Source organism: Lissotriton helveticus, chromosome 8 (genome assembly GCF_964261635.1).
Source record: "Lissotriton helveticus chromosome 8, aLisHel1.1, whole genome shotgun sequence".
NCBI lineage: Eukaryota > Metazoa > Chordata > Amphibia > Caudata > Salamandridae > Lissotriton > Lissotriton helveticus.
Window position 1 is genome coordinate 1,058,422,621 of NC_136069.1, and position 27,731 is coordinate 1,058,450,351.

General features: G+C 45.4%; 1 protein-coding gene across 1 annotated transcript in view; it reads right to left on the reverse strand.

Annotated features, from left to right (window-relative positions):
• CFAP47 (cilia and flagella associated protein 47) overlaps positions 1-27,731 on the reverse strand; it is a 2,858,849-nt gene that overhangs the window by 2,153,098 nt on the left and 678,020 nt on the right. Inside the window, exon 33 of the mRNA XM_078657910.1 lies at positions 13,651-13,843. Within this exon, the coding sequence (XP_078514036.1) occupies positions 13,651-13,843 (193 nt within the window). The remainder of the gene's footprint in view (positions 1-13,650; positions 13,844-27,731) is intronic.

A 27,731-nucleotide genomic window follows, 5' to 3' on the forward strand; every position in this document is an offset into this window, starting at 1 on the left:
ACCCATATAAGGGTCCCCCTTGCAAATCCAGAGTATGATGTAGAATAGATGTGGCTTGCCACTTATGCCACAGTGCCAGAATACAGTCACCCCATAAATGAGCCTCATGTAAGAACACAATTGATATTCAGGAGTGCTTGAGGAAGGCGTGTACTCTATGGCATTTCTTCAGTCTGTTTAGACCACGACGTTCCATGTAAGGAACTTGTATTAAAGTCTCATATCTGGCATGACTGAGTGCAACTAAATCTAAGGCCTTCCCACCTGGCCACAGCCGTGTTGATAGTGAAACACAAGCACGTCCCATACAACACCAAAAACAACAACAATGAAACTAAAGAACAGTTTCTTTGGACCCCCTCCCCCACGGCCAGAGAGATTGCTCAGAATACCTTCCAGTAAAACCCATGGCCAGAAGGAGACCGGTCACTGCCCCAAGTCCCACCCACTACTTCACCACCCTCTCAACTAGTATAGATGAACAAGTTACTTACCTTCGGTAACGATATATCTGTAAGAAACAGTAGTTAGTATTAGATTCCTTACCTTAGAATATCCCCAGGCGTCAGTCTGGATCCGGAAACTTTTGCGTAGCAGTACCCCTGCGCGTCGGTAGGCGTCGTCTGCAGGCGTCCCCTGCGGCTCCGCGTCGTCGGCGTCGTGCGCCGTGATGACGTCGCTGGAGTATATAGACGCCGCCTCCGCGCGCTGACGTCAGTTCTTTGCACACAGCTTTTCCGCGCCAGAACACGCAGACCCATGTGAGAACTAACACTGGTGCCATTTGAAACTAGGGCCCTGAAAGGGATGACCTTAACCCTAGGTATCAGTTTGCAGAACGGGGAGGACGGGTGGGGCGGTAAGGAATCTAATACTAACTACTGTTTCTTACAGATATATCATTACCGAAGGTAAGTAACTTGTTCATCTGAAAGAAACAGGTTAGTATTAGATTCCTTACCTTAGAATAGATACCCCAGCAATACCAACCCCGGTGGTGGGTCTGCGAACCAATACAAACCTACACCAGAAAGTCCTGGAGGACCGAACGGCCAAAGAAGCCATCCCTCCGGACTTGACTGTCCAGGCAGTAGTGCCTCGCAAAGGTGTGCAGCGAGGCCCACGTAGCCGCCTGGCAAATGTCCTGCAAAGGGACTCCCCGGCCCAGGGCAGTAGTAGCCGCCGTAGCCCGAGTGGAATGGGCCCTCAGCCCAACAGGAGGCTCCTTCCGAGCCAAAGAGTAGCATGCTTTGATGCACAGGACGACCCACCGAGAGATGGTTCGTTTCTGTACCGCCCTTCCCTTCTTCTCACCCACGTAGCCAACAAACAGTTGGTCATCCACCCGGAACTGGCGTGTGCGATCCATGTAAAATGAAAGCGCACGTTTTGGGTCCAGACGATGGAGCCGCTCTTCATCCTTTGAAGGATGCGGAGGCGGGAAGAAGGAGGGTAAGGTGATGGACTGCCCGATGTGAAAAGCAGAAACTACTTTGGGCAGGAAAGAAGGCCTAGTCCTAAGAACCACCTTGTCAGGATGGACGGACAAGAAAGGAGGTTTAACAGAAAGAGCCTGGAGCTCACTCACTCTCCTGGCAGAGGTGATGGCAACCAGGAAGGCCGTCTTTAAAGTAAGAAGACGGAGAGGACAGGAATGAAGCGGCTCAAAGGGAGCGCACATCAAGAATGTCAGAACCAGGTTCAAGTCCCACTGAGGCATCACGAACGGAACAGGAGGATACATGTGCGTGATGCCTTTCAAGAATCTCAGTACAATAGGGGACTTGAATAAAGATGGCTGATCAGGTAGCCTTAAGAAGGCGGAAAGGGCAGAAAGGTAGCCCTTGATAGTGCCCAGAGCAGAGCCCTGCTGGGCAAGAGAAAGAAGGAAGAGGAGAACCTCGGAAAGAGGGGCAGAAAGGGGATCCACAGCCTTTGCTGTGCACCATGCCACAAATCTTTTCCACCGGCAGGCGTATACCGACTTTGTGGAGGGACGCCTGGCTGCCAGAATCACATCACAGACTTCAGGAGGCAAGTCGAATGGCCTCAACTGTCGCCGCTCAATCTCCACGCATGGAGGTGGAGACTGGACAGGTTCGGGTGGAGGACCGTCCCCTGCTGCTGCGACAGAAGGTCCTCCCGAAGGGGCAGGCGGATCGAGGGACCGACTGACATGCTGAGTAGCTCGGGATACCAGTATCTTCGAGCCCAGTCCGGAGCCACAAGGATGACTTGGGCCCGGTCGCGCCTGATCTTCTTCAGCACTCTGGGCAGAAGTGGTATAGGCGGAAAGGCGTACAACAGACCGCAGCTCCACTCGCGCCGAAAGGCGTCGCCGAGCGAGTGCCGTCTTGGAAACTCCACCGCGCAGAACTGATGACATTGCGCGTTCTCTTCTGTGGCGAATAGATCTAACCAAGGCTCTCCCCATTGCTGAAAGAGGCCGTTCGCCACGTCCGAGTTCAGACGCTATTCGTGATCCACCGAGCACCGACGGCTGAGTTCGTCCGCCCTGGCGTTCAGAGAACCTGCCAGGTGTTGAACCGTCAGAGTCACGCCCTGACGTTCCAGCCACTGCCAGAGGCGCAGAGCCTCCTGGCAAAGGGTCCACGACCCCACACCGCCCTGTTTGTTGCAGTACCACATGGCGGTGGTGTTGTCCGTGAACACCTGCACTACACTCCCGGTGACAAAGGGGAGGAATGCCTTCAGTGCTAGGCGAATCGCCCGCAGCTCCAACATGTTGATATGGAGCCGGGACTCCGCCGGAGACCAGATGCCTCTGATCTCCGCCTCTCCCAAGTGGCCACCCCAGCCCTGGAGGGACGCGTCCGTCACAACCACGTGCTCCGGTTGGGGAAGGGAGAGGGATCTGCCTCTGACCCAATCGTGGTCCGTAAGCCACCACTGCAACTGTCTCGCAGTGCCCTCCGAGATCAGGACATGGTCGGACAGGTTGCCCTGATGCTGGGCCCACTGAAACTTCAGGTCCCACTGCAGAGCCCGCATCCGCCACCTGGCGTGATGCACCAGAAGGATGCAGGAGGCCATCAGCCCCAGAAGCCGCAGCGTCAACCTGACCGAAATCCGGGACAACGGCTGAAAGATGGGAATCAGAGCCTGAATATCCCGGACCCGCCGTTCCGGAGGATAAACCCGAAACTGCGCCGAGTCGAGAACCGCTCCGATGAAAAGGAGCTTTTGAGAGGGACACAGGTGTGATTTCGGCACATTGATGGAAAACCCCAGCTCGTGCAGGAGGTCTGCCGTCATCTGAAGGTGGTGGACGACTGTGTGGGGCGAGCCCGCCTTCAACATCCAGTCGTCGAGGTAGGGGAAGACCGAAACCCCTAACCGGCGCAGATGAGCTGCGACCACCGCCATCACTTTCGTGAACACCCGTGGGGCGCTGGTAAGGCCGAATGGGAGCACGATAAACTGAAAGTGCTCGCGGCCTACCGTGAACCGCAGGTAACGCCGGTGGGCCGGCAGGACGGGGATGTGAAAATACGCATCCTGCAAGTCCAACGCTACCATCCAGTCTTGTGGGTCTAGAGCAGCCAAGACCTGAGCCAAAGTCAACATCTTGAACTTCTCCTTCCGGAGGAAGCCGTTGACGTTCGGTAGGTCCAAGATAGGACGAAGGCCCCCTTTGTCCTTCTTGGGCACCAGAAAGTAGTGGGAGTAGCAACCACACCCTACTTCTGGCCCAGGAACGCGCTCGATGGCCCCCTTGGCCAAGAGGGCCGTAACTTCCTCCTGCAGAAGTGTCAAGTGGTCCCCCGACACACGGTGGTTCTGCGGTGGCATGGCTGGAGGAGTGGACTCGAAGGGGAGAGAGTAGCCCCTTCGGACGAGCTGCAGCACCCACCTGTCCGATGTAATCGTGCGCCAGTGGGAGTGGTGATGGCGAACCCTGCCACCCACTGGCGTCACATGGGCCCGAAAGCTCGGACTAGGAAGATTTGGAGGCTGCAGCGGGGGGAGGTGTGGACTGACCTCGCCGCTGCCCTCTACCGCCACCACGGCGGAATCCACGGCCGCCACCGCGCTGGGGAGCGTTCTGCGGCGCGTGGCTGGCAGCACGCGTGGGACCGCCCCTTCCTTGGCCACGAAAGGGGCGAAACGAACCCTGCTGCTGGCGCTGGGTCGAAAGACCCAAGGACTTGGCCGTGACCCTGGAGTCCTTGAAGCGCTCAAGCGCGTTGTCCGCCTTGTCACCGAACAGGCGACTGCCATCGAAAGGCATGTCCATGAGGGCAGTCTGGACATCCGGCGAGAAGTTGGCGGATCTCAGCCAAGCATGGCGACGAATCGCCACCGTCGTGGACATAGCCCGTCCCAGCGAGTCGGTCGTGTCAAGACCACACCTAATCGAATACCTCGCCGCGTCCCGGCCTTCAACCAAGGCCTGGTTGAGCTTGTTCCGCACCTCCTGCGGGCACTGCGGCAGACACTCCGCGACCGTGTCCCACAGAGAGTGGGTGTAGCGGCCCAAGAGGCATGCGATATTACAAGACCGCAGTCCAGCACTCAAAGACGAAAAGACCTTCTTGCCAAATTGGTCATATCGCTTCGATTCCCGATCGGGCGGAGCCGACGGGAATGCGGACTGGGAAGTGGAGGCCTGGATCACCAGACTCTCCGGGGAGGGATGGGTGGAAAGGAAGGCAGGGTCGTCCGAACACGGACGGTGACGCCTGGCAACGTTCCGGTCAACCGGTGCACCGGAAGCGGGCCTGGACCAGGTGCCCAAAAGGACATCCGTCAGGGCCTCATTAAATGGTAGCAGAGGCTCCTGTGGGCACGACTGCGGTTTAAATACTTCGGTGAGGATGTTAGGTTTCACCTTAGCGACGGGGAGCTCAAGGCGCAAAGCCTTGGCAGCCCTCATCAGGACCACCGAATAGGCAGCCCCCGCCTCCGACGCCACAGGGGAAGGCGAGACAAACCCAGGGTTGGGCGACTCGTCCAGACCACTGGCCTCACCTAAGTCACCTACCCAGTCCACGTCATACTGGCAGGCTCGTGACAAAGGGTCCTCAGACCCCTCCCAACCCTCTCCATATTCGTCCTCATTGCCATAGGACGAGTCGACGATATAAACCGGCTCCTCGGAGCCAATGGGCCCCAACGGCGCCGGACTCGGCGTCGGACGACGCCGGTCCGACTCCGCGTCAGGAGTCAGAGAGGGATCGGGGGTGGCGCCGCGTGGCGCCGGCGCCGGGGACCCGACGCCGGCCGGAACCGACGGCGGAGTCACGGCGCCGCGCGGAGGCGGCACCACGGGTTGCCCCAATGGAATCGGCGCCGGGGAGGCCGGAGGACCAGCCGGCGACGACCCTGAAGGGCCCAGCGGCGCCGGGGCCGGAGCCGCCGGCGGCGCCGGGGCCGGAGCACTCGGCGGCGTCGGGGCAGGTGCACCCGAACCGCTCGGGCTCCCAGACGGGACCGACGGGCCCGCAGGCGCCGTAGGCCCCGCCGGAGGAGACATCGCCCTCATAGCCATGAGGAACTCCTCAATCTCCTCGCGCGACGCGCCTTCCCCAGGGACCGACGGGTATGGGGCAGACGGCGTCGGCGACCCACGCGGGGCCGCGGGGGTGGGGCCACCCGAACCCCCGGCCGCATCACGCGGGCGTCGGGGGGAGTCGGGGGTACGATGATGACGCCCCGACCTCTTGTGTCGCTTACCTGATGAACCGGAGGAATGGTGGCGACTCCCGGAGCGCTCATGGCGGCTCCGCGATCGCTCCCTCGACCTCCGACCGGACCGGGACCGCTCTCGACGCGGGGCCGACACTCGGAGTTCGAGCAGCTTGCGGGACCGCTCCCGTCTAGCTTTACCTGTCAAGGCCCGGCAGTCGACGCAAGACTCGACGTCGTGGTCCGCGCCCAGACACCGGAGGCAGAGTCGATGGTGGTCGGTGACCGACATCATTCGGTCGCACCCGTCGCAACTCTTAAACCCGGGCATCCTACCGGCACCTTGAAGAAAGAGTTAAAGTTAACAAAACTAGGTCAAAAGACCGGAGTACTGCTCTTCGGATCTGCGCTAACTGGCGCGGAAAAAAGAAGAACTGACGTCAGCGCGCGGAGGCGGCGTCTATATACTCCAGCGACGTCATCACGGCGCACGACGCCGACGACGCGGAGCCGCAGGGGACGCCTGCAGACGACGCCTACCGACGCGCAGGGGTACTGCTACGCAAAAGTTTCCGGATCCAGACTGACGCCTGGGGATATTCTAAGGTAAGGAATCTAATACTAACCTGTTTCTTTCAGATCTTAGGTGTGAAACAGGTAGAGAAACCACGCTCCTCACGAACCACAAGACCAAAACAGGTACTCAGCGGGCTGTAAACGGATTGGTCCACTGCCATCTCCCGCCGCAGAGCAAAGCAAAAGTGTGATCCACCCCCCACATAGCATGTTTATTAAGTATGGGCGAATTTTGCGGATTTGCGGTCCGCGAATTCGCGCGAAATGGCAAAAAAATCCACGAGTTTGCGGGGAAAATCCGCGAACTCGCAGATTTGCACAAATAATGTGACCACGTGTGTCTGTAACTTTGCCACCACGCCGAAAGGTGCCAAGGTCCCTCGAGTGAGCTGTCTATCATAGTGAGGAAAGGGCGGGAAGACGTTGCATACCCTAGTGTGTGTGTGGCGGGGCCAAACGGGTGGGGTTTCCATGCGAGTTCACATGCCTCTTGTTTATAAAGGGTCAGAGACCGATCAGAGCAGCAGATGAGAAGAAAGCAGCCTCCTGGTCACAGGAAGTACACGAGGATTACGCTTGAGAAACTCGTGGATGCAAAGACCTTCATCAAGGATTACATCTAATTGTAGGCGGTAGATATAGGGAGGAAGCACATCTGCCTAGCCTAGACCTTGCTCACTAGTTGTTTGGGCTGATTATTTGAGCTTCAACTCGGGCATGTGCAAAAAAATCCGCCCGCGAGTGAATTTGTGAATTTTTCTGCAATTTTGCGAGATTCGCGGATTGCAAAATTGCCGAAAATTCGCAAATTCCGCGAGCGGAACGGATTTTGCGTCCATACTTAATGTTTACCCCAGCAGCCCACATAAATCAGCTAACATAGCACAACTACATAAACATTCACGCATATATACAGTGATGCAACATAACAGGTAGGTCGCTGAGTGAACGCAGTATCTCCTACCAGGTACAACAGATCACCTCAGTTCAGAGGGTGCTGGAATTGTCACCCCGGAGCACAAAGTCAGATAACCATGGGGTCACAATCGTAGTGAGTTGAAAGTAAACATAGCATATGCACGGCCTGCCAGGGCATGTGTGGGATCTCCTAGGCCCCAGCCCAGCCTGCACTAGCGAGCCTCCACGCTGTCGCTAAAAGGTCAGGCAGCAGTCGTATCTGAGAGAAGGTATCGACGTCCATCAGGCAGGGACTTCCAATCGCAGAGTGGCATCTAGGCAAACAAATATCCGATCTCCAGCAGGGGCTTTCAAATGCTAAAGGCCTCCTTGCACTGCACCAGGCCCACAAGGGACCCTCGACACCCAGAAGCACTTACAGAACCCAAAGCATCCAGCTAGTCAGCACCACTTGTGGGGACTCACAGAAATGCACCTGGCCATCATACTGCAAGTACGATTTCAAGGGAAACAACAAGCTGTATTTAATTTACCATTTTCTCAGTTTTAGTTTTACCAACAGGAGGTTATTGTACAGGTTCTCGACTTTATGAGTGTAATCTGGATAAATTAAGATTTGTTTATCCTCATATCTGCGGGGAGGCTGCTAGTGCGCATATGTTGGGGGACAGCATTGTGATCTTGATATTTAAACAGGTGAGCTATCATGGCCCTATGTGCTCGCTCAATGGTGAACAAGTTAAATAATCTCGGGGGGTGAAGGTTTTTGTGATCCATTTTTCTAGGTAGGGCTCAGTAGAAGGGCCTTCTGCCCATTCCGGGAAGTCCGCCAGTCACATATTGTTGCATCTGGAGTGCCCTTTAGCATTCTACAGGTGCTTCTCCACATGTGTGGCACTGCACTTCTGTCCTTCAACCGTGGCTCTTAGCGATTTAACCTCGAGTTTTAAAGTGTCCACATTGTCCTCCACTGCTGTGGTGCAATCTGCATAGGCACCAGGCACAGGTGGGTGATCTTGATAGCCATTGTATCCATCTTCCCTTCTAGGGTGACTTGAGAGCCCAGTATCGGTGCTAGGAGTTCTGCCACGGTGAGCCCCCGGCCCAACGAGTCAGTGGGCTATTTCTGGTCATGCTCCAAATGTAGTGCCTCCGGCTTCGACACCGTGTACAGGTCTATTTTGTTAGTCGGAGCCATCTTCGCTTCCCTGTCTTTTACCATTATTGCCAAAAAGCTAGAAGGACTCTCCGTTGCAGGAGATGTGACGTTGCGACAGGGCAGCCAGGGCTCTGTTCACTCATTCTTCTGCAGGTAGTGGCCCCGGGCAGCACCAGACCAGCAACACCCAGGGAGCGGCATACACATCACATCCAGCTGGTCAGACCCACAGATACCGCCACACAGGAATCATTCTAGCACTCTCCCAGGTGCCAGCCAGGGTCACAAAGCTCCTTCCCAATGCCTTATCAGCCCGGGGTCCCAGTAGCCTGTCCCCACACACAGTGTCATAGTCCTTGCATATCACCTCTTATGCCCCTCACAGGCAACTGCAGTATTTCAGAGGAGTATGACAACACTGTCCTTGACCAAGCAAGGGGCCCAGGTGTGTTACAAAGAATTTAGGGCCACAGTAAGACTCCACATAAATCTCATCCATTCGGGCCAGGGCCCAACTCCATGCCACAGGTGCCAAGTCCCCCCAGCAAAGTCGCTCAGTGTTGGCCTGCTGCCAATGTCTTTGTTATTCCCTGGGGTCTGATATTTAGTAGGTACAGGTTTGTGATGTTTGCCAGCAAGTGTAGTAGATGTGGGTAGATTCAATATGTACAGAGAAGCGACTGCTGCATCTAGCGAGCATGTGGTGGCACCCCCATAATCAGTAAAGTAAAGGGTGTGTGCTCATCACGCGGCACCCTGTCCGAACCAGGCTATGGTGCACGGCCTGAGGAGATCATCCGTCATGGAGTTATGCACTCATCAGCACGGGGAGTCATAGTTCTCCACCCGGGCGCCGTTGGGGGCATGGGACACGGTCCACAACACCTGTAATCATTGCAAGGCAGTATGCGGCCCCGGGTGAGATTGACTCACTCACCACGTCACAGGAGGGGCACGGCCAGTCTCGATCCACCGGCAGACCCATTCACAGGCAGGACGTTGAAGTCGATGTTGCAAGAGTCACCCCAGGAGGAGGTCGGCAGCCCCAGTCACAGGGCATGTATACGGGCTTGGAGCCTAAAGGTATATTGTCCATAGGGCCAGCCCACTCTTCTCAAAATGAAGTTGAACGGGGTGCCTCCACGCGGTCACAGTAGGTCCCAGCAAATGTCCTCAGCCTCCTAAGCCCCCAGGCCACTGCACAGGTATTTTATAGCAGTGGGTGGGCAAGGCTTTACTTACGGGGATAGCCATCCACAACCTCATAGACACAAGTTATCAAAGGCTTTACCAGTTTTTTGAGGTGCATACATATATAATAGACTCAATGTAGGATGTGTAATTGCACCAACCCAAGCCCTTATTCGATGCAACTTCTTTGGGCACCCAAGAATCTTCACGCATTCCCCATCATCCAGTGGTCGCAAGTCACTCTCTTACTGTTCCTTCTACTTACCCAGGGAGAAAGGGGTATTGCTGACCAGTGTCATGGAGATTGCTTTGCTAGATAGGAGTTGAGACTAAACCCTATTGCCTAGTGAAGGACAGTCAGCAAACTTCCTCCCCTTCTTCGCTTCCAGAAAAGATCCCATACTTCAGGCAACACACAATGCTTGTATTGGATGTATGACGTTACAACGCAGGCTATTACAACGCCTGCCTTTACAACGCGGTTTTTTCATCGCATACCATTACAACGCATAGCGCTTTTGGGTGTTGGATAGTGAATAGTTTAATTTACTATTCCAACTCCAGTCCCCGTGCACACTAGGGAAGGTTATTGGATAGTAAATTAACCTATTCCCTATCCTAGAGCGCCCCCCCAGCTCAATGCGTTGTAATAGTTTGCGTTGTAATGACCGCGTTGTAATGGTAGTGCGTTGTAAAAGTTTCGTTGTAAAGGCTGTTTACCCTTGTTTAAACCTTGCCAGATGCACGACCAATTCTGAAGATACCCACTTACCTCCCTATGGTCCTGTAACTTCTGTCCCCCGCCTGCTAGCCCTCTCTTCCACAACTATACACACCTAACTGACTTTCAATCCACACACCCTCACCTCTATATAAAATCCCATAGATTTACACAAAGATCCACATTATACAAATAATTTACATAACGACATTAATACTTAAACATTAAATAATGTGTAAATTAAGTAAATAAAAAATCTTGGATTATGGCATCGCACCCCAATGACTTTTAACATTAAATTTTACTGGTCTTTGTCATATTTTGTTCATTAGATGATAATCTGTTTCTCATATAAAGACAATTAACAACCATATATGTTGTAATTACTCAAACCAACATTAGTTTAAAAATGTGTCATTTTTTGCTGTCTTTCTGCGAGTGGATTTTCCCATCTTGCAATAGTCACAATCTCATCCCTTGCCTTTCACAAATATGCTCCATAAATGTTTCATATTTATTTGTGTTTTGTTATGTTATTTTCTCATTAATGCGGGAGACAAAAATTGGTCAATAATACTCAGGGTCAATTGTTGGACTCCCAGCGATGTAACTAGCCCTTTGGCCGCCTGTGGCGGTCCCTAGGGGTGCTGGCAAGATTCCTCTGTTTCATTTGCCAATTGGAGAGCGATTGGGGGGGGGGGTGGGGGGGGGGGGGGGGTGGGGTGGCAGGTAAGAGTGGGGAGGCCGGCGCCCCAAAGTTCGTGCAGCCTGTGGCGGGCCGCCCCCCCTTGCTACGCCACTGGGGATTCCAATACATATAGTACAGGTTAAACCAATACCAGGATAATAGGTCGCAATAAATGTACAGAACCAGTAGTCTGATGTTTGAACTGACTGGACAGAGGGAACGGAGCACTTTGAACACATAATTGTGCGGGAAAAGGAGGGAATAAAGTGTTCCTCTGAATGCGAAATTGCTAGAATGGTTATGGCATGCACAAGGTTTAACAAAGTTTGCAACCTGCTTTAAGGGGAATGAACGTTTTTCTTTTTTGAAGAGCAAAATAGTAAAAAGCAGTCTTGCAGCAATAATACGCTTACTCAGCAAACTCATATTTTAGATTGATAGCATTCAAGACTATACAGATTTCTTTTCTTAAGTTTATTTTTCACCTTGTTTTTAAAAGTATTGCTGTTTTGGACTAGCACTCAACAGTTGTCGACAAAGAAAAACGATATGATAGAAATGTACATGAATGTGTTATTTTAAGACACAGATTAAAGAAAACATGAAAGAGGTTCAAAAATCTATTTTCTGTTGCACATCGGTTTTCTCAATGGAATTAGCTATGAACATACAACTATTGTCTTAGCGTAACTGGAACTGCTGCAGCCATGTTTTCTTGCTCATACAAACCATGCCTAGTTGGTCATCCGTTCATCCATCTAGGGGTTTAGAGCCTCTCTTTCACATCTTGGCTTTCAAGATGATAGAGTTCTGATTAGCTTGCTCAACCCAATAATTCTAAATTCTGCTTTGAACTGAATGATTTCACCTTCCTTTCTTATGATCACAGTATCTTACGTGTGTATTCCCATTGAAAGTCTGTTTGTACATTAGTATACATTTGTACTTTCTTTTTGTGCGACTGTTGAGGGGACCCCATGCCATATAAATATGTATATAGTGTTAGGTTAATAAATATTTTGCCTGAGCACAGTTTCTCCGACAGCTGCCATTCTCCGCTTTCAGAGAATATATAATTTCCCTTCTCCAACTTCGGATTTTAACAGATTGTAGATGTATAACATAGATTTCGATTTCCTATGAATATCAGCATTCTTGCTGTGTTTTATTGACACCCAAAGCATACAACCATAAATATAAAGGCTCTACACACATTCCAGCTTCTTAGCCGCTACTGCTCTGAAACCAGTCCCATCAAGCCACCCTCTCAAACACAGCTAGGAACTTCTCAAGGTTGCTCAAATGCAACCTGTATTTCATTTGGAGCTAAATGTAGCTGTGGGAAGATCACTAGAACCCTATGCATGTACGCCAACCTCCAGATTTATAACAATGCCATATTTGCTGATTTTCTGCCAAAGCCGCCTCCAGCATAAAGAAATGAGCCGTATATCTGAAAGACGTTGAAGCTTAATTGCTGCAGTTGCCATCTAAAAGATTAAAGTCAGCAGCATGGAACGTAAGCTCAAAAGGAAGGGATATGTGTGCTCTTGTACTCCCGCAGTACATCTCTAGGCGCCATTCTACGCCTCTCACGTACATCTGTGGAATGCTTTTCTACAAATAGGAGTCTCTATGCTGTTGTGAATGACATGCTTTTATCTAATCACAATAGTAGAAGTCTCATAGTTGTTTCAAGCCTTTACTACCAGAAACAACTTTTATTCCTTCACACATGGCCTCTATGTCCTGATTATCCTTTCACTGTTGTATCCAAATCTTTGGTAATAATGACATAGATCTCCTCAAAACCCACAATTATGAGAGTGTACTTCCATTTTGAGGTGTTCTGATCTGCAATGTTATTGATCAAACTCAGCCGTGGAATAAGTACTCTTGATCTTTACTATCTGGCTTTATAATTAATATATCTGCTAACAATTTACTGCCAAAAACTACTGCACATGAGGGTCAATTTCCAGCGTTTTTCTCTTTGTGCCACAACCTATGTCATGCTTTTATAGATATAAAGACAAACGTTGTCAGCAGGAGCTTTTTCGAGAAGTGGTTCCCGATTTTCCCTACGAAAGTCAGTTTTTAGAATTTGCGATTTTGTTTCATACTCTTGGTAGAATTTCAAAAAGATAAACGATATAGATTAGCTTTTTGCAAATATGATCTTAAACGTTAGGTAATGTTCCAATTTTCAAAGATTAACTCTCTCGCATATTACTCCGTATTTCTGCAGTAACAACAAAACTGACTGACTCATTTCTTGTAGAACATTTGAAGCATAGAACATATGTTTATCAAGGTCTCCAATTACCTTTTTGATTTATTTTGCGTTTCAAAATCACTGCAATTGAAGATCTGAAGAGTTGGTAGGAAAGAAACCCTGTCAAATGTGCAGTCATAAACAAGGATAAGATAATGATCCATGTAAAAATCATGGATCACCATGGATTGTACATGAACACCTCACCCATGTTATCTGAATCCCTTCCTCGCAATACTACCGCCTTCCTAGTATGTTACACTTCACTTTTGCAGCAGGCCATTTAGTTACATTAGGATTTTGTTGATCCGATACATAACATTATTGTCAATAAGATGTGAATAGGCAGGTGATCAAAAATACACCGCCTTGTTGGCGGTTAAGAAGACCACCCCTTCAGTCATCCTGTCAAACACTGACCGCATCACGCACTAACAAAATGATAAATGCAAAAAAGTACATTGTGATTTTACCTTTCTGGCAGTCTGTCCATATATTGTTTCTCATCGTCTCATAGTGTATATTTAGCCAAGTGAGGAGGGCTCTTTCTTCAGGTGAATAGATGTTGCTGGATAATGGTGCAGGACTGATTCTTGGCATGCCTTTCAAGACACTGCTTTGATCACTGTTTATCTCTAGGGCCGAAACGCGGGAAAGGACCAATACCTAAAAATAGAATGAGGTACCCATTTAAGTGGTATAAAAGAAATTTGCCAAGAACAAACATAAATATGTTGGGTTATTTAAAAAACAAGCATATCGTTTGTAGACTTAGGGCCAGATGTAGGTAATCCCAGATTACCGATTCTTAAATACTGAATCATACCGATTCGGTATTTAAGAACTGGCAATCGGGATGTAGGTATTTTTACCTATTCAATTACCGAATCGGTAAGATTCGGTAATTACCGAATCGGTATTTACCGATTCGGTAATTGCCATTGATTCCTATGGGCTTTGAGGCCCACAGGAATCAATGTCAATTACCCAATCGGTAAATACCGATTCGGTAAAATTACCGAATTTACAAGGGGGACAGGGTGTCACTTTGACACCCTGTTGCACCCCTGATTCTGGCGTGTGTGCAATGTGACACACATACATGCCCTTAGGGCATGTATGTGTGCCACATGGCACCGGTGTACATGCACAGATGTGCATGTACACAGAAATTCATTATTTACCACCAAGTATTATTTGGTGGTAAATAATGAATTCCTAAGGGCCTGTGGCACTGTTTTCAGTGCCACCTACATCTGGATTTACAGAATCGGTAAATTTACCGATTCGGTATTTTACCAAATCGGTAAATATACCGAATCTGTAACTTGACCGATTCTGTAAAGTTAGGCCCCCTACATCTCAAACTCCAAATACCGGTCGGTAACGGCCGAAATCGGCCGTTACCGACCGGTATTTGGCGACCTACATCTGGCCCATAGAGAGATGTTAAAAAAGCTAACAATATTGAAATGAGTAATAAACTGAAATAAAGTTGACCCCATTGCATGTCTTAGATGGCGGCATGCATATGTAACGTCTGAATTTCCTGGCAGGAAGTATTACATTTAGAATGAAAAATGTCAACATTTTGTTATGTGGAATAAATATAACGTAAAAGACATGTCCCAGCAAAGGAGTGCTAAATTAATGCTTCTAACCAACCTAGGTTTCCAAAATCAGATAATATATTACCTCAAATTAGATTTTTTTACCCTTTTCCTTTCTTGAAACTTACTACGTGTGCTTGTAATTAGTGTGCATTATAGGTCTACCCATAGTGGTTTAGGATTAATTAGTGTTTCCTTAAAACAGAATAAAATACAGGTAGAAAACAACCTGTTGGCTATGTTAATAATTTCAAGATAAGCTGGATTTTGCGAATTTCCTCCAGGATTTTTTGAATCTACGCAATATACCTTATTTTCTCTCATAGTAGATTTTAAGAAAGGGATTAGGTTTGTTATTTATATATATATGTGCATAAAAAGAATATTCAATATATGTATATTTATATTGGAAAACGTACAACGCTTCTAAGGCCAGAAGTATATCGCAGCGTGTTTCTTCAAGAAATCAAAAGAGTTCCAGGGTCATACTGAAGAACGAATGGAGAAATGTAAAGTTGAGCCACGGGAGGATTCTTGCTCTTCTTTCTGAAGCCATTAAGATATTTAGTGCTTCAGAATAACATGTTACCAGGGGCACAATGTTTCAACTCCTTACACATAATACAAGAGGACACCGAATGGTAATGGCCATTCTAGTCATGTCAGAGACATACCCAGTACAAAGACTTTTACTGTACAGCTATAGGCAATGAAGACGTAGGCCAGATGGATCCTTCTCTTTCTCACTTTTGTGTTCTTGTTTGTCTTGTTTGCCTACCCCTCATTTGAGAAATGTTCAAGAACAATACTCCTCTATCACTATGTATGTTAATGAGAGCTATGTAGGGCAGAAAGAGAGGTGACTGTCATTCACCCTACATGGCACTGTACTCATTTTCACTGCAGACCAAAAAAACACAGGACACAAAAAATAAGCTCTCCATGTTGCTCAGGATTGCTTGAACAGAATTGTTCTGACATGATTGCATGTGGCAATACAGAGAAAGCCTTTGGCAAAGGTACTTGTGGTTTTCCTTTGAGAGAGTTGGATACATTCAGTTCTCCACTTGCTTCAATGATGGCACCAAAGCGAATATTGAGGGGAGAACATGGCGGCTAGCAGGCGTGGCTAGTCGCGAGGCTCAGGAGCTCTGGGCGTTCGCCACTGGCGGGAGGAATGGCGAGAGTGGCGACGGCTTAGATTTAAGCTGAAATCAGCCGTTTTTGAGCAGCAGCCGTGAATGCCGCGAATGCACAGTAGTAGCACAATCTTCTGCGGCTTTTAGAAGGGACGTATTGAAGTGAGGCCGTAATCACGGATCAATAAGGATCAACAAACGGGAAAGCGGGCGTTGAATGCTCCAGGCAAATACACGCCGGCGTCAGCATCGTTAGCATCGGGCCGGCGGAGCCCAGAAGCAGGTGGAGGCACTGAAGCGCGAGCACTCCAGAGAGAAAACAGGCAGTGGCGGCGAATGCAGAGAATAGCTCACACAAAATTCTGTTGCAAGTAGTTAGACCAGCTCTATAACGGGAAGCAGAGTGTTACTTTTCCTGCTGGATGTTCGGGTTTGAGGCAGTCCGGAGAGGATTATTTGTATATTCACGGCTTTTCATACGCAGACTTCTTTTTGTACCTCAAAAGGTAGGATCCTCTCATGTTTTCAAAACAAGGGTTAATACGATGACTTTATGCGGCATCTGAGTTGAAGAAGGGAAGAAAAGCTGGGTATAGACACCGAAAATTTGAAAGCATTGAAAATTCTAAATTAAAACTACCAATCCCACAATGCAATGGGCTAAGTAAGTCTTTCATTAAATCAGTCCCTTCAGCTTCCCTAGCACCCTTAAATCCTGATTTGTATATGTCAGAAGAACACTCAGCAGGCTCCCAGGACTTGGGATATACCCTTAGGAGTAGAGGAGGGAAACAACATACGCTAAATGAGTCAACAGAATCCCCGTTGTCAGTTAGAACTAAGGCAAAAAAGAGAACTGGTCAAAAAAAACTTAAAAGCACAGAAGACAGCTGAAAGGGTAAAGCCACCTCCGTCTTCGAAGGCATATTTTAAAACTGTACCTAAAGTTCTGGAACTTAAACCGTCCGATGAGGTCTCAGCTGAGGCGTCCGTAAAAGGTCTCCCAACTTTTAACAGATACCAACCTTTAGAAGGTTTAGAGATGGAACCAGTACTGGAACAAGCTATAGGCTCAGCTGCAGGCTCAGCAGAAATCCCCAAACAATATCAAATACATAGCGAGGATAAGGAACCTGAACCTGGACCTGAACCTTATTTAGAGGGGGGACTACCAGCTGAATCAGCTCAGACAATGAACACAAATAGCGAGGATGACATATCTCCGGTCCCACTGAACGCAGAAAATATGGATCAGTCAGTTATATCAATGCTAAAAGCTCTGAATTTCGAGGTGAAAAGTGGTTTCAAAGCTACACTAACTAATCAGCAGGAGTTAAAAGAGAAATTTGACGCATTAGCCACTAGAACCTCTGAACTGGAGTCCTCAGTTGTAGATTTAAAAAAGCTTGCCAACCAGCATAATAAGAAGCTTGAGGATCTCAAACAAAAGGAGCAAGGACTCCAGGAAAAAATGGAGTCTCTAGAAAATGCGCAGAGGCGTAATAATCTGCGCCTCCTGAAAGTTCCAGAAGGGGCAGAGGCGGGCAACATTAAGGAGTTCGTAGCTAGATTGATCAAGCAAACTATTGAGTTGGAGGTATCAGAAGAAGAAATAATAAAAGATATCCAGCGAGTTCACAGGGATCCATTCAGGTTGAATCCGAATAAAAGCAGACCTAGAAAGATCCTGGTGTATTTCCAGACTTACACTTTAAAAGAGGAGATCCTTAATAGAGCTTTAAGAACTAGTGAACTTTCGTCGGAAGGATTTTCTTACCAGATTAGATCTGATGTCTCCTCCATTACAGCATCTAGGCAGTGGGAGCTTGGTAAACTGTTAGAACCCTTCAAACAACTAGGCGCTACTGCTCAGCTCAAATTTACTGCATCACTGAAAGTGATGTATAAAAATAAAATGAAAGTTCTAAAAAGGCTAGATGAGGCAGAGGAATACTTTCAATTACTTACAGATGACTATCAGAGAGAACAAGCTAATAAACATTCAAATGACCAAAGATCCTAGATGAGGTATTCTCTATCTTTATCATCATATTTTTCTAATCTTTTCTATATACGGTCAGCTGAACTCTTTTTCCACCACTCACAACTTAAACATACGATACGCCCGGACGGAAGAGTCTCAATGGCCAAGCTAGGCCAAGAAAAGGAGGGTGGTTCTCCAGGGGAGCACGGGAGGTTCAGGGGAGGGAGGGGAGGAGGTGGGCACACTGGGTGGGGAGCATTGGGGGAAACAAAAAAATTTCCAAATCGCCAGATTCTAATTTTTTCTGTCTATACCTTTGTCAGGACAGATAGCGCAAGGCAGGGTAACAACAGCATCATATATTAAGATTCTATCATGGAATGTGAACGGGTTACGAGTTAAACATAGAAGGGAGAGAATCCTTCAGTACTTAAAGGACGCGCCCGAAAATATATTCATTTTACAAGAGACTCATTCTACTGAACAAGAATTAAGAGATATTTTTGAGAAAAAAAAATGGGTTCAACAGATTATAACTTCTTCACAACAGTCCTCTACTAAAGGGGTTGCTATACTGATTAAATCTAATTCAGAGATAAATTTGATACAGTCTAGGTCCGATAAAAGGGGAAGATGGGCTATAGCAAAGATAAAACAACATTCACATAAATTTACGATTGTAGGATATTATGGTCCAAATTCAGATGACCCCCTACCTCTGAAAGACCTTCTAGTTGAACTTCTAGATTTTGAGGATCCAATCATTTTTGCAGGGGACTTTAATCTTGTAATTGATCCAAAGCTGGACAAAACATCTGCTGCTAGGTTCTCTCATAATCCCAAAACCAGGGCAATATTATCCAATGCAATAGCTCAGTTTGGTTGGAAAGATATATGGCGACAAAAAAATTGTATAAAAAGAGAATTCACATTCCATAATAAGAAACTGCGTCACAAATCGAGATTAGATTTTTTTCTAATCACAGAACATTTAGTTCAACAAGTGGAGGAGATAAAACATCTCGCTGCCCATATCTCCGATCACGCAGGGGTCTCTTTAACTTTAAAGCTGTCAGGACCCCAGCTGGTCAAGAGATGGACTATAGATAGAAGCATTCTTTTGGATGAAGAGGTAACAAATAAATTGATCGAAGAACCAAATGAGTTTTTCACGTTTAATCTAGACATAGCCACACTCCCAATCGTCTGGGACACGTATAAAGCCTTTCTGAGAGGGCGATTACTAGCATATCAGATTGCAAAACATCAAGCATATAGAGCACAAATCACACAGATCGAAGAAAGAATAAAGGCCCTAGAACAAGTTGTGCTAGTCCCCAGCTCCCCAGACGAAGAGAACAACAATAAAAAAGAGCTGTTAACCTGTAAATTAGAACTAGAGCAGGTATTAGATGAAAGGCTGAGGAAGCGCTGGCAGGCTAGTGCACTAGCACATTTTGAATATGGAGAGGCCAGTGGAAAACTCTTAGCCTGGAAAACTAAAAAAGATAATGAAAAGAATTCCATAAAGGAAGTGCAGATTACAAACACCGATATGATTTCTGATAACAGGCTAGATATTGAGCAGGCCTTTTTCCATCACTTTGACGAAGTATATAGAGAAGATTTACGCCCTCAACAACAATCAATATATTCATGGCTCGACCAATATCAGGTTCAAGCTTTAGATGATCAGTCTTCCCGTAATCTTAACAGAGAGATTAGCTCCACTGAAATAGCTGCGGCGATAGATTCCTCCAAGAAAAGTAAGGCTCCAGGCTCTGATGGGCTACCATCAGAAATTTATAAATTACTAGCTCCGGTAATTATACCCATTCTGAAAAGCCTATTTTCGGGAATATTTGAGGAAGGAGATAATATCCCTGTTTCTTGGAACGAGGCCATAGTGGTTCTCATTTTAAAACCAATGAAGAGAGCATATCAGTGTGATTCATACAGGCCCATCTTTCTCCTCAATACTGATTATAAGCTTATGGCAAACATACTAGCGAAAAGGTTGAACGGTTCGGCAGCTAAACTTCTACACTTAGATCAGAAGGGCTTTATTAGGGGTCGCTCTATACAAGAGCTCACACAAGCATTGGTCGGAGCAATAGATGTTGCCTCCCAATACAAAATCCCATTAGCGGTCATTACTCTGGATGCTGCAAAGGCTTTCGACCAGCTGGGAAGTCCTGACTAAAGTATTAGTAAAGGTTAACCTGGGGAAAAACTTTTGTGGCACAATAGCAGCATTTTACCAAGCTCAGACGGCCAGATTACTAATAAATGGCAGTTTATCTTCTCCTATAAAAATCCAAAGGGGGACAAGACAAGGCTGTCCGTTATCGCCTTTACTATTTGACTTATATATGGAATCATTCGCAGAAAAGATCAGACAAGACCAAGATATTCTACCCTTTAAATATAAAAACTGTGTGAAGAAAGTTGCCCTTTATGCGGACGATTTGATCTTATATACCACTGACCCTATCAAATCAATTCCACTCATTTACAAAGCTGCAGAGCAATTTAGTCAAGTTTCTGGATACCTGATTAATCAAGCTAAATCAGAGTGTATGTGTTGGAATATCCCCCAGATTAATCACATTCCAATTCTGAAAAACCAAATGAGATATCTGGGAATTCAAATTACACAGGACATAAACCAACTTGCAGAAAAAAATCTTGAAAAGATCGATAAAGAAATGGCGGATTCCCTAAAAAACTGGTCACTCCTGCCCCTGACTTTAATCGGTAGGATCAATATAGTTAAAATGATGTTGCTACCCAAAATAATATATATATTTCAGAACATTCCACTTGCTTTTAAAGAAGCTAGATTAACAAAAATACAAGCTAAATGGAACTCGTTTATCTGGGCCTCAAAAGGTATAAGAATCTCTTGGAAAAAACTACGAAGGAAAAAAGGCAAAGGTGGGCTGTGTGCACCTGACTTGAGAGTGTACGCCTGGACCCTATTATTGAAAGCTGGACCTATTATTGAAAGCTTATTTGATACTTTAGGGGGTACAGAAACAAACATTATGTTTCAAAATATGCTATCTGAGACTCAGGGAGGGTCTCATGCATTTATGTTTAAGTTTGGAGATATACGTTTCTTTAAAAAAGTGCGTCTAAAGGTTTTCAGAGACATGGCATATGTGTGGGCCAGAGTAAGGAAAAAGCTCAACATCCAATATTATGCCAATTTAGCACCAATTTGGGACTCTCCGGGCTCTCCAGAATGGACTAAAGATCTATTATCCCTAGCTCTCCAGAGCGCAAATATCAGATCATGGGGCCAGCTAATGCCTGAAGGTAATCTCTTGTGTTGGGAAGACATTTCTGCTTCCACTGATAAAAACTATCCAAATTTAAGTATCTACAAATAAAAAGTTGGGATCAGGCTGTCACAGAGGGTAAAGGTGCTAAATCTATCTTGGATGAACTATTAATGAAGAAAATAACTCCGCTCAAAACATCGATTCTTTATTGGACAATACTTGAAGGAGAGGATGGAGAGTTCAGCCTTCCAGAACATCTATGGAGAGACCAAGTTCCGGATGTCGACTTGCAGAACTTATGGCAAGTATCCTTTGATTTATTACACCTTACGGTCTCACCTGCCAATTTAAAGCGGAACCACTTGTTTTCTCTCCATAGGGTATACTGGTCCCCGGCCAGAATTGCAAAAATTTCAAAGGGGCCTTCTCCCTGCTGTCCAAAGTGCTGTCAGGAAAAAGCAGATGATCTCCATATGTTTATGACCTGCCCCGCACTATCACAATTTTGGTTTGAAGTACAAGAAGGTATGAAAACCCTTTTTGGGTATGGAATACAGGTTAGTACACAACAAGTATTTTTTGGAATTCCCTCTAATCACGAGGAAGCATCTCAAGACAGTAATAAGTTATTTCTTTACTTAATTATTTTAGCACGTAGGGAAATATGTAAATTGTGGGTGAGTACCAACGCACCTATATATTTAGATTGGGTTAGGGCAATAAGGCACACTCTTAGTTTAGATAAAGTGGTATGGAAGAGACGGAAGCATTTTTGGACTCCTTGTATTAACTGGCTCGATGGACTATGAACTAACTTTGTCCAATGATTATGCCTTTTTGCGGAACGAACCACCCTAAGATCAGTCCAAGGGTCTGGTAAAATGTAAGACTGAGCTGACTGTTGACATGGTGGTACCGTAAGATTTATATTGGGCGTCTGCAAAAAGAGCTTTCATAAAGATTCTCTGTATAATCAATACCGAAAATATCTTTCTTGGCATATGAGGACAATACATTTTTTTTTTTAAATGATGGCATCAAAGCACTTCAACTGGAATCATCTAGGTAGATATGCATTAATGAGACTGTGTCCGAGCCACTTAGTATCAAGAAGGGCACTTGTCTTAGGGAGCTCCACCCCCGAGGTGCGATTTGCACTAACTGTTGAGCCTCTAGCTGTAGCAGTAATAATGTGACTACTACCATCTCCTTTTGTACAGTTGAGAGGTGTTTTCAGGAATTTGCGTTTTTAGGTAATTCAACTAATGTCACTGAGGAACCAAAGATGTCTACCACCAATTGCCCGGAATGTAAGTCATCATTTAAGCAATAAATTAAGCTCAAATTACCTTGGTTCGCCTCCCAATCTTTCAGTCTATCATCTAAAACAGTAGCCATACAATTATGGGGTTAATCTTATTTCAACGCCAAATTGCGTTTGTCCAATTAATTTCAAACCTCTTCTTTAGAGAACTACTATGCATTCATCTATCTTATTGTTTAGACTAACCTTCTAAATATGGCATCATTCTAGTTACTTCTTTAACATTTTCAAGTCATTTCAGACCAATACTCAGTGTCATTTTATTAATATGAATTGAACTATCATCATTGCTTTCATTTGAGAGAAAACAACATCTCACCAGGTGTACAAATAGCTTTGGTGTCAGCCGAATGAGGGACTACTAGCCCAAACAGATTCCGAGTGACAAAGTTGGGCCTCTAATGAAACATAATTGCTCAAAAAGTTAACTTCAAACTCACTAGCCACATATACATTTTTACGTCAAAATACATCAATCTATAAACATTTTTGCTCAAAATATTTAATAAACCACATGAAAGGTAAAACTGCGGGTAATCTACAATTAGGTTGGTATTTATCACAAGGTCAACATTCTAATAATGCATAGGCTAACTGAGATTTTAACCAAAGTCTGTTCTAATAACTAAACCGATCCCATAAAAAACATAGGAGGCACCTGGCATGTATTGCATTGAATACATAAAAAGCCCCACGCTAGGCTTGAATCTGGATTGCAGTAATTTAACTGGCAGATACATTCTCAGAACAGGGGGATATCAAAATTAACTATTCCTTGCTATTACACAAGTCCTCAAATGACTTTCTAAGCACACAGAGAAATATGCGTAAGATGCTGATAGAGAGATCAAAAAGGCAGACCTGCTTAAAGACTTTATTATTGTGAGGGGGCATTAAACAAGGCCAACCATCAAATACAACAGCACAAGACGTTTAAAAATGTTGAAGATGTCACTAAGAGATGCTTTATAAACTTTCAACAGTGGCAAACGCTTTACAGGTCCTCTGTTATGAGTTTAATCTTACAGCAAATTGAGAGATATATTACCACAGTGCCACTCAAGTTAACATTAGAGTGGGTAAAATGTCCCATGAGAACAAGTTATTTACCTTCATTAACGCTTTTTCAGGTGGATACAGTATCTACGTGTGGATTCCTCATCTTTTGAATATCCCAATGTACAAGCATTCCACTGAAACAATTCTTTACAGCTCTCCCATGTCCACAAGGACGTCATAATGCCACAGCTCTGCACACAACTATGTGTGATGTCATTGGAGACATGGGAAGCCCTTGTTGGCATGCTGTTTCAGTTTCCACCCATTTTTTTCGTGTGTTCGAGATGAACGGGTGAAACCAACAGTACATGGTAGGTCCCATAAACACACATACATACATACATACATACATACATACATATATACACATATATATATATTCACAGAAAAAACCATAGGTTATAGACCATATATAGTTAGGAATTAGCATTTACAAAACCTTGAAAATTCACTGAAAAAACCATAGGTTATAGACCATATATAGTTAGGAATTAGCATTTAGAAAACCTTATTTTACTCACACAAAACCATTGAAATTCCATATATAGTTAGTTGCACTAACTATATATCGCGCACCCGCAATCCACTGCTGATGATGTCACATATTACATCATTCATGACATGGTCAGTGACATCACTGATGACATCACTGATGACATCTCAAATGACATCACTGATGACATCACTGATGACATCACTGATTACAACATCCAGTGACTGTATGTTTCTGTAAAGTTAAAATGTGTCTTACATATTGAAGAATGAGTGGAAGTATAAGTGTCTGGACAAAGGATTTAGTAGGTGCATGACTGAATGTATGAGTGAGTGATTAAATGTGTCTCACTGAGTGCATGGGTTAGTGACTAAACTGTCTTAATTTGTGCATCATTATGTCTGTTGTTCTGTAAACTGCTGCATGTGTTGATCAGTAGCTATATGATTAACTATATGGGTTACTGATTGATTGTCCAAGTATTTGTATGGGAGACTGAGTGTGTGTGTGGCTGGCTGGGAGGTGTGTGACGCTGTGCATATCAATGTGTACTTGTATCAGTGATTGTATAAGAGAGTAAGTATGTGTTAGTATATGTGTGAAAAGTATGGTGTTCTGTGTTTAACTATAGATGAGGAAATCGAAGTGTGATTGATTCTTCACAGGACTGACTAGGTGTATGAGTGCATATGATAGTGTTCTAATAATAAGTGACTGTATGTATGAGTAATTGTATGGGTGAATGAGTGAATGTGTGTGTAGACGTACGAATCAGTGAGTGTGTATGTAGTAACTGGTATTGGTGTGTCATGATGTCATCAGTGATGTCATTTGAGATGTCATCAGTGATGTCATTTCAGATGTCATTAGTGATGTCATCAGTGATGTCACTGAAGTATGGTGTTCTGTGTTTAACTGTATAGATGAAGAAATGGAAGTGTGATTGATTCTTTACAGGACTGGCTTGGTGTGTGAGTAACTCCATGGATGAGTGGCAGTGTGTGACTGTCTGCATAGGTGTATGAGTGCATATGATAGTGTTGTAATAATAAGTGACTGTATGTATGAGTGATTGTATGGGTGAATGAGTGAATGTGTGTGTAGACGTAGGAATCAGTGAGTGCTTATGTAGTAACTGGTATTGGTGTGTCATGATGTCATCAGTGATGTCATTTGAGATGTCATCAGTGATGTCATCAGTGATGTCATTTGAGATGTCATCAGTGATGTCATCAGTGATGTCACTGACCATGTCATGAATGATGTAATATGTGACATCATCAGCAGTGGATTGCGGGTGCGCGATATATAGTTAGTGCAACTAACTATATATGGAATTTCAATGGTTTTGTGTGAGTAAAATAAGGTTTTCTAAATGCTAATTCCTAACTATATATGGTCTATAACCTATGGTTTTTTCAGTGAATTTTCAAGGTTTTGTAAATGCTAATTCCTAACTATATATGGTCTATAACCTATGGTTTTTTCTGTGAATTTCATTGGTTTTTTAACAGCTAATATCTGTAGCTGTAAAATGTATTCTTCTTTAAATCCAAAAATATATTTTATATGTTTATGAATAATTTTTTTTTTAAATATATTTTTTTCTTTGTTCCCGCTTCGCGAATCGGGAAGCTTCCCGTTAGCTGACCTTGATGCCGCGAAATAGACCGCGAGCCGGTAAACGTTTCTTTACCGCAAGTGCCGCGTTAGAAAACAACATCGTGACGCCTCCCGTCCGCATGACGTTTCACGTTGTCGCGTGATACGTCATATGACGTACAACGTTAGCGAACTGGTACGCGAAGCGAGTCGCAAAGCGCAGGTTTCTGGAAGCAAACCGGGAGGCCCTGCAAAGCGCTTAACGTAAACACAGCAAGTCATGTGACTTGGTAATAACACTTTTCATTGGTTCATTTCACTTTTGGTTTCCTAATGATGTAAGACTAGGTCATATAATCTAAAATGAACACTTTTGATTGGTTGAGAACTCTTGTTTTTCCCAAATGATGAAAATCCCTCCTTCTTTCCTCACTCTGACTTTCATCATTGTGAGAGAAAGACCCTTTGTGATCACTGAGCAATGGCTTCTTTAGTAGCTTCAGCTGGTGCTTCCCCACCACCTCCACCACATCCAAGGAAGAGTGGACCACCTGCTCAAGTTATAATTCAACAAGGAGAGGAAGAAGAGGAACAGGAGGACGAGCACGAAGAGAGGCAGTTTTTGCCTGAGCAGCCCAGGACGTCTCACCGGAAAGAAAACTTCATTTGGCAATTTTTTAAAATTCCCAAAGGTCAGAAAAAAGTAAATGCAAGATACGTAACTTGCCTTATATGTCAAGATAGACTGTCCAGAGGGACCGACAAAAAATACAGTTTCGGAAACTACACAATGCATCGCCATATGACTAGGTGGCATCCTAACAACTACAGTGCTGCACAGTTTCGGAACGACCTAGATAATCTCCCTATTATGGCCAGAAGATCTGTTGTACCGGAAGTAACGGGACCAGAGGGCAGGGAGATGGTGCCAAATATACAAATGAGATTTGGTGATGTAAAACACATCTGCGTATTTTGCGATGGATTCATTTCCTACGGAGAAAAAAGCATCACTCTGATCAACAGAGCTATTGACTATCATATGCAAGTTTGTACGAAACGCCCAAAATAATAAATACTTCTTTTTTTTGTTTTGTTGCTCCTGTTGAGCCCTTTACAATGAATCGTTTTCATTGCCCCCTCCAAGAAAAACCCCAAAAATATAAAACTGTTCAGAAAAATTCAAAAAAAGTAAAAAAATGTTCTGAAAAATAAAAAAAAAAGTTCTTTTCAGAACTACCTCCCCGTTATTAAAAAATTGGTACAATATTTGGAACTGTGCCAACCTCTAGTTCTCTTAGTTCGCTTCCCAGTTCGCTCCCCGGTACGCGAACCGGAAGCGAACCAAAAACAGTAAGTATAAGGGAAGGAAACAGACACTTATGTTAAAAGAAAGACAGCTATAGGGGAGTAAACTAGAGATACTATTACCCGTAATCCACTGCTGATGATGTCACATATTACATCATTCATGACATGCTCAGTGACATCATCAGCAGAGGATTGCGGGTTTTTTGGCAACGTGCCTTATCCACGGTTTAATAACGCTGCCTTTTGCTTTATATAAGTTTTCAAATTATATGAAATATATACCAATAGGTCGTTATGAACCTTTAGGTAGTGCTTTTCTTCATGAGGTCTGGTCGCTTCCATACACATACAGATGTTTCAAAGATGATCACGAAGTTTATCTGAATGGAGAGGAATGCACTGAGACGCCAGATCATTCACTAATGTGTAGGCACATACAGTTACACGGTTCATGCAACAAACACCGACCAAATATGGCTTGCGTGTTGCAAGGCACGCCAGTTCCTGCTATCATCCCCACGTTCAAGTTGTTGGAAAATGGTAGTTATTTGATGCTCAATAATGAAGATTGTTCTGAGTTAATTAAAAGTATTCCTTTTATCGTAACAGTAAGTGAACGGGTTATTTGCTGCAGAAATGTTCTATTTCCTCCCACACATGAACATAGGGAGTTTTCAATCTGGCCACAAATACCAACCTTGGGACAGATTTCAACGGCATGGCAAGAATAAGAGCTCTTTTGTCT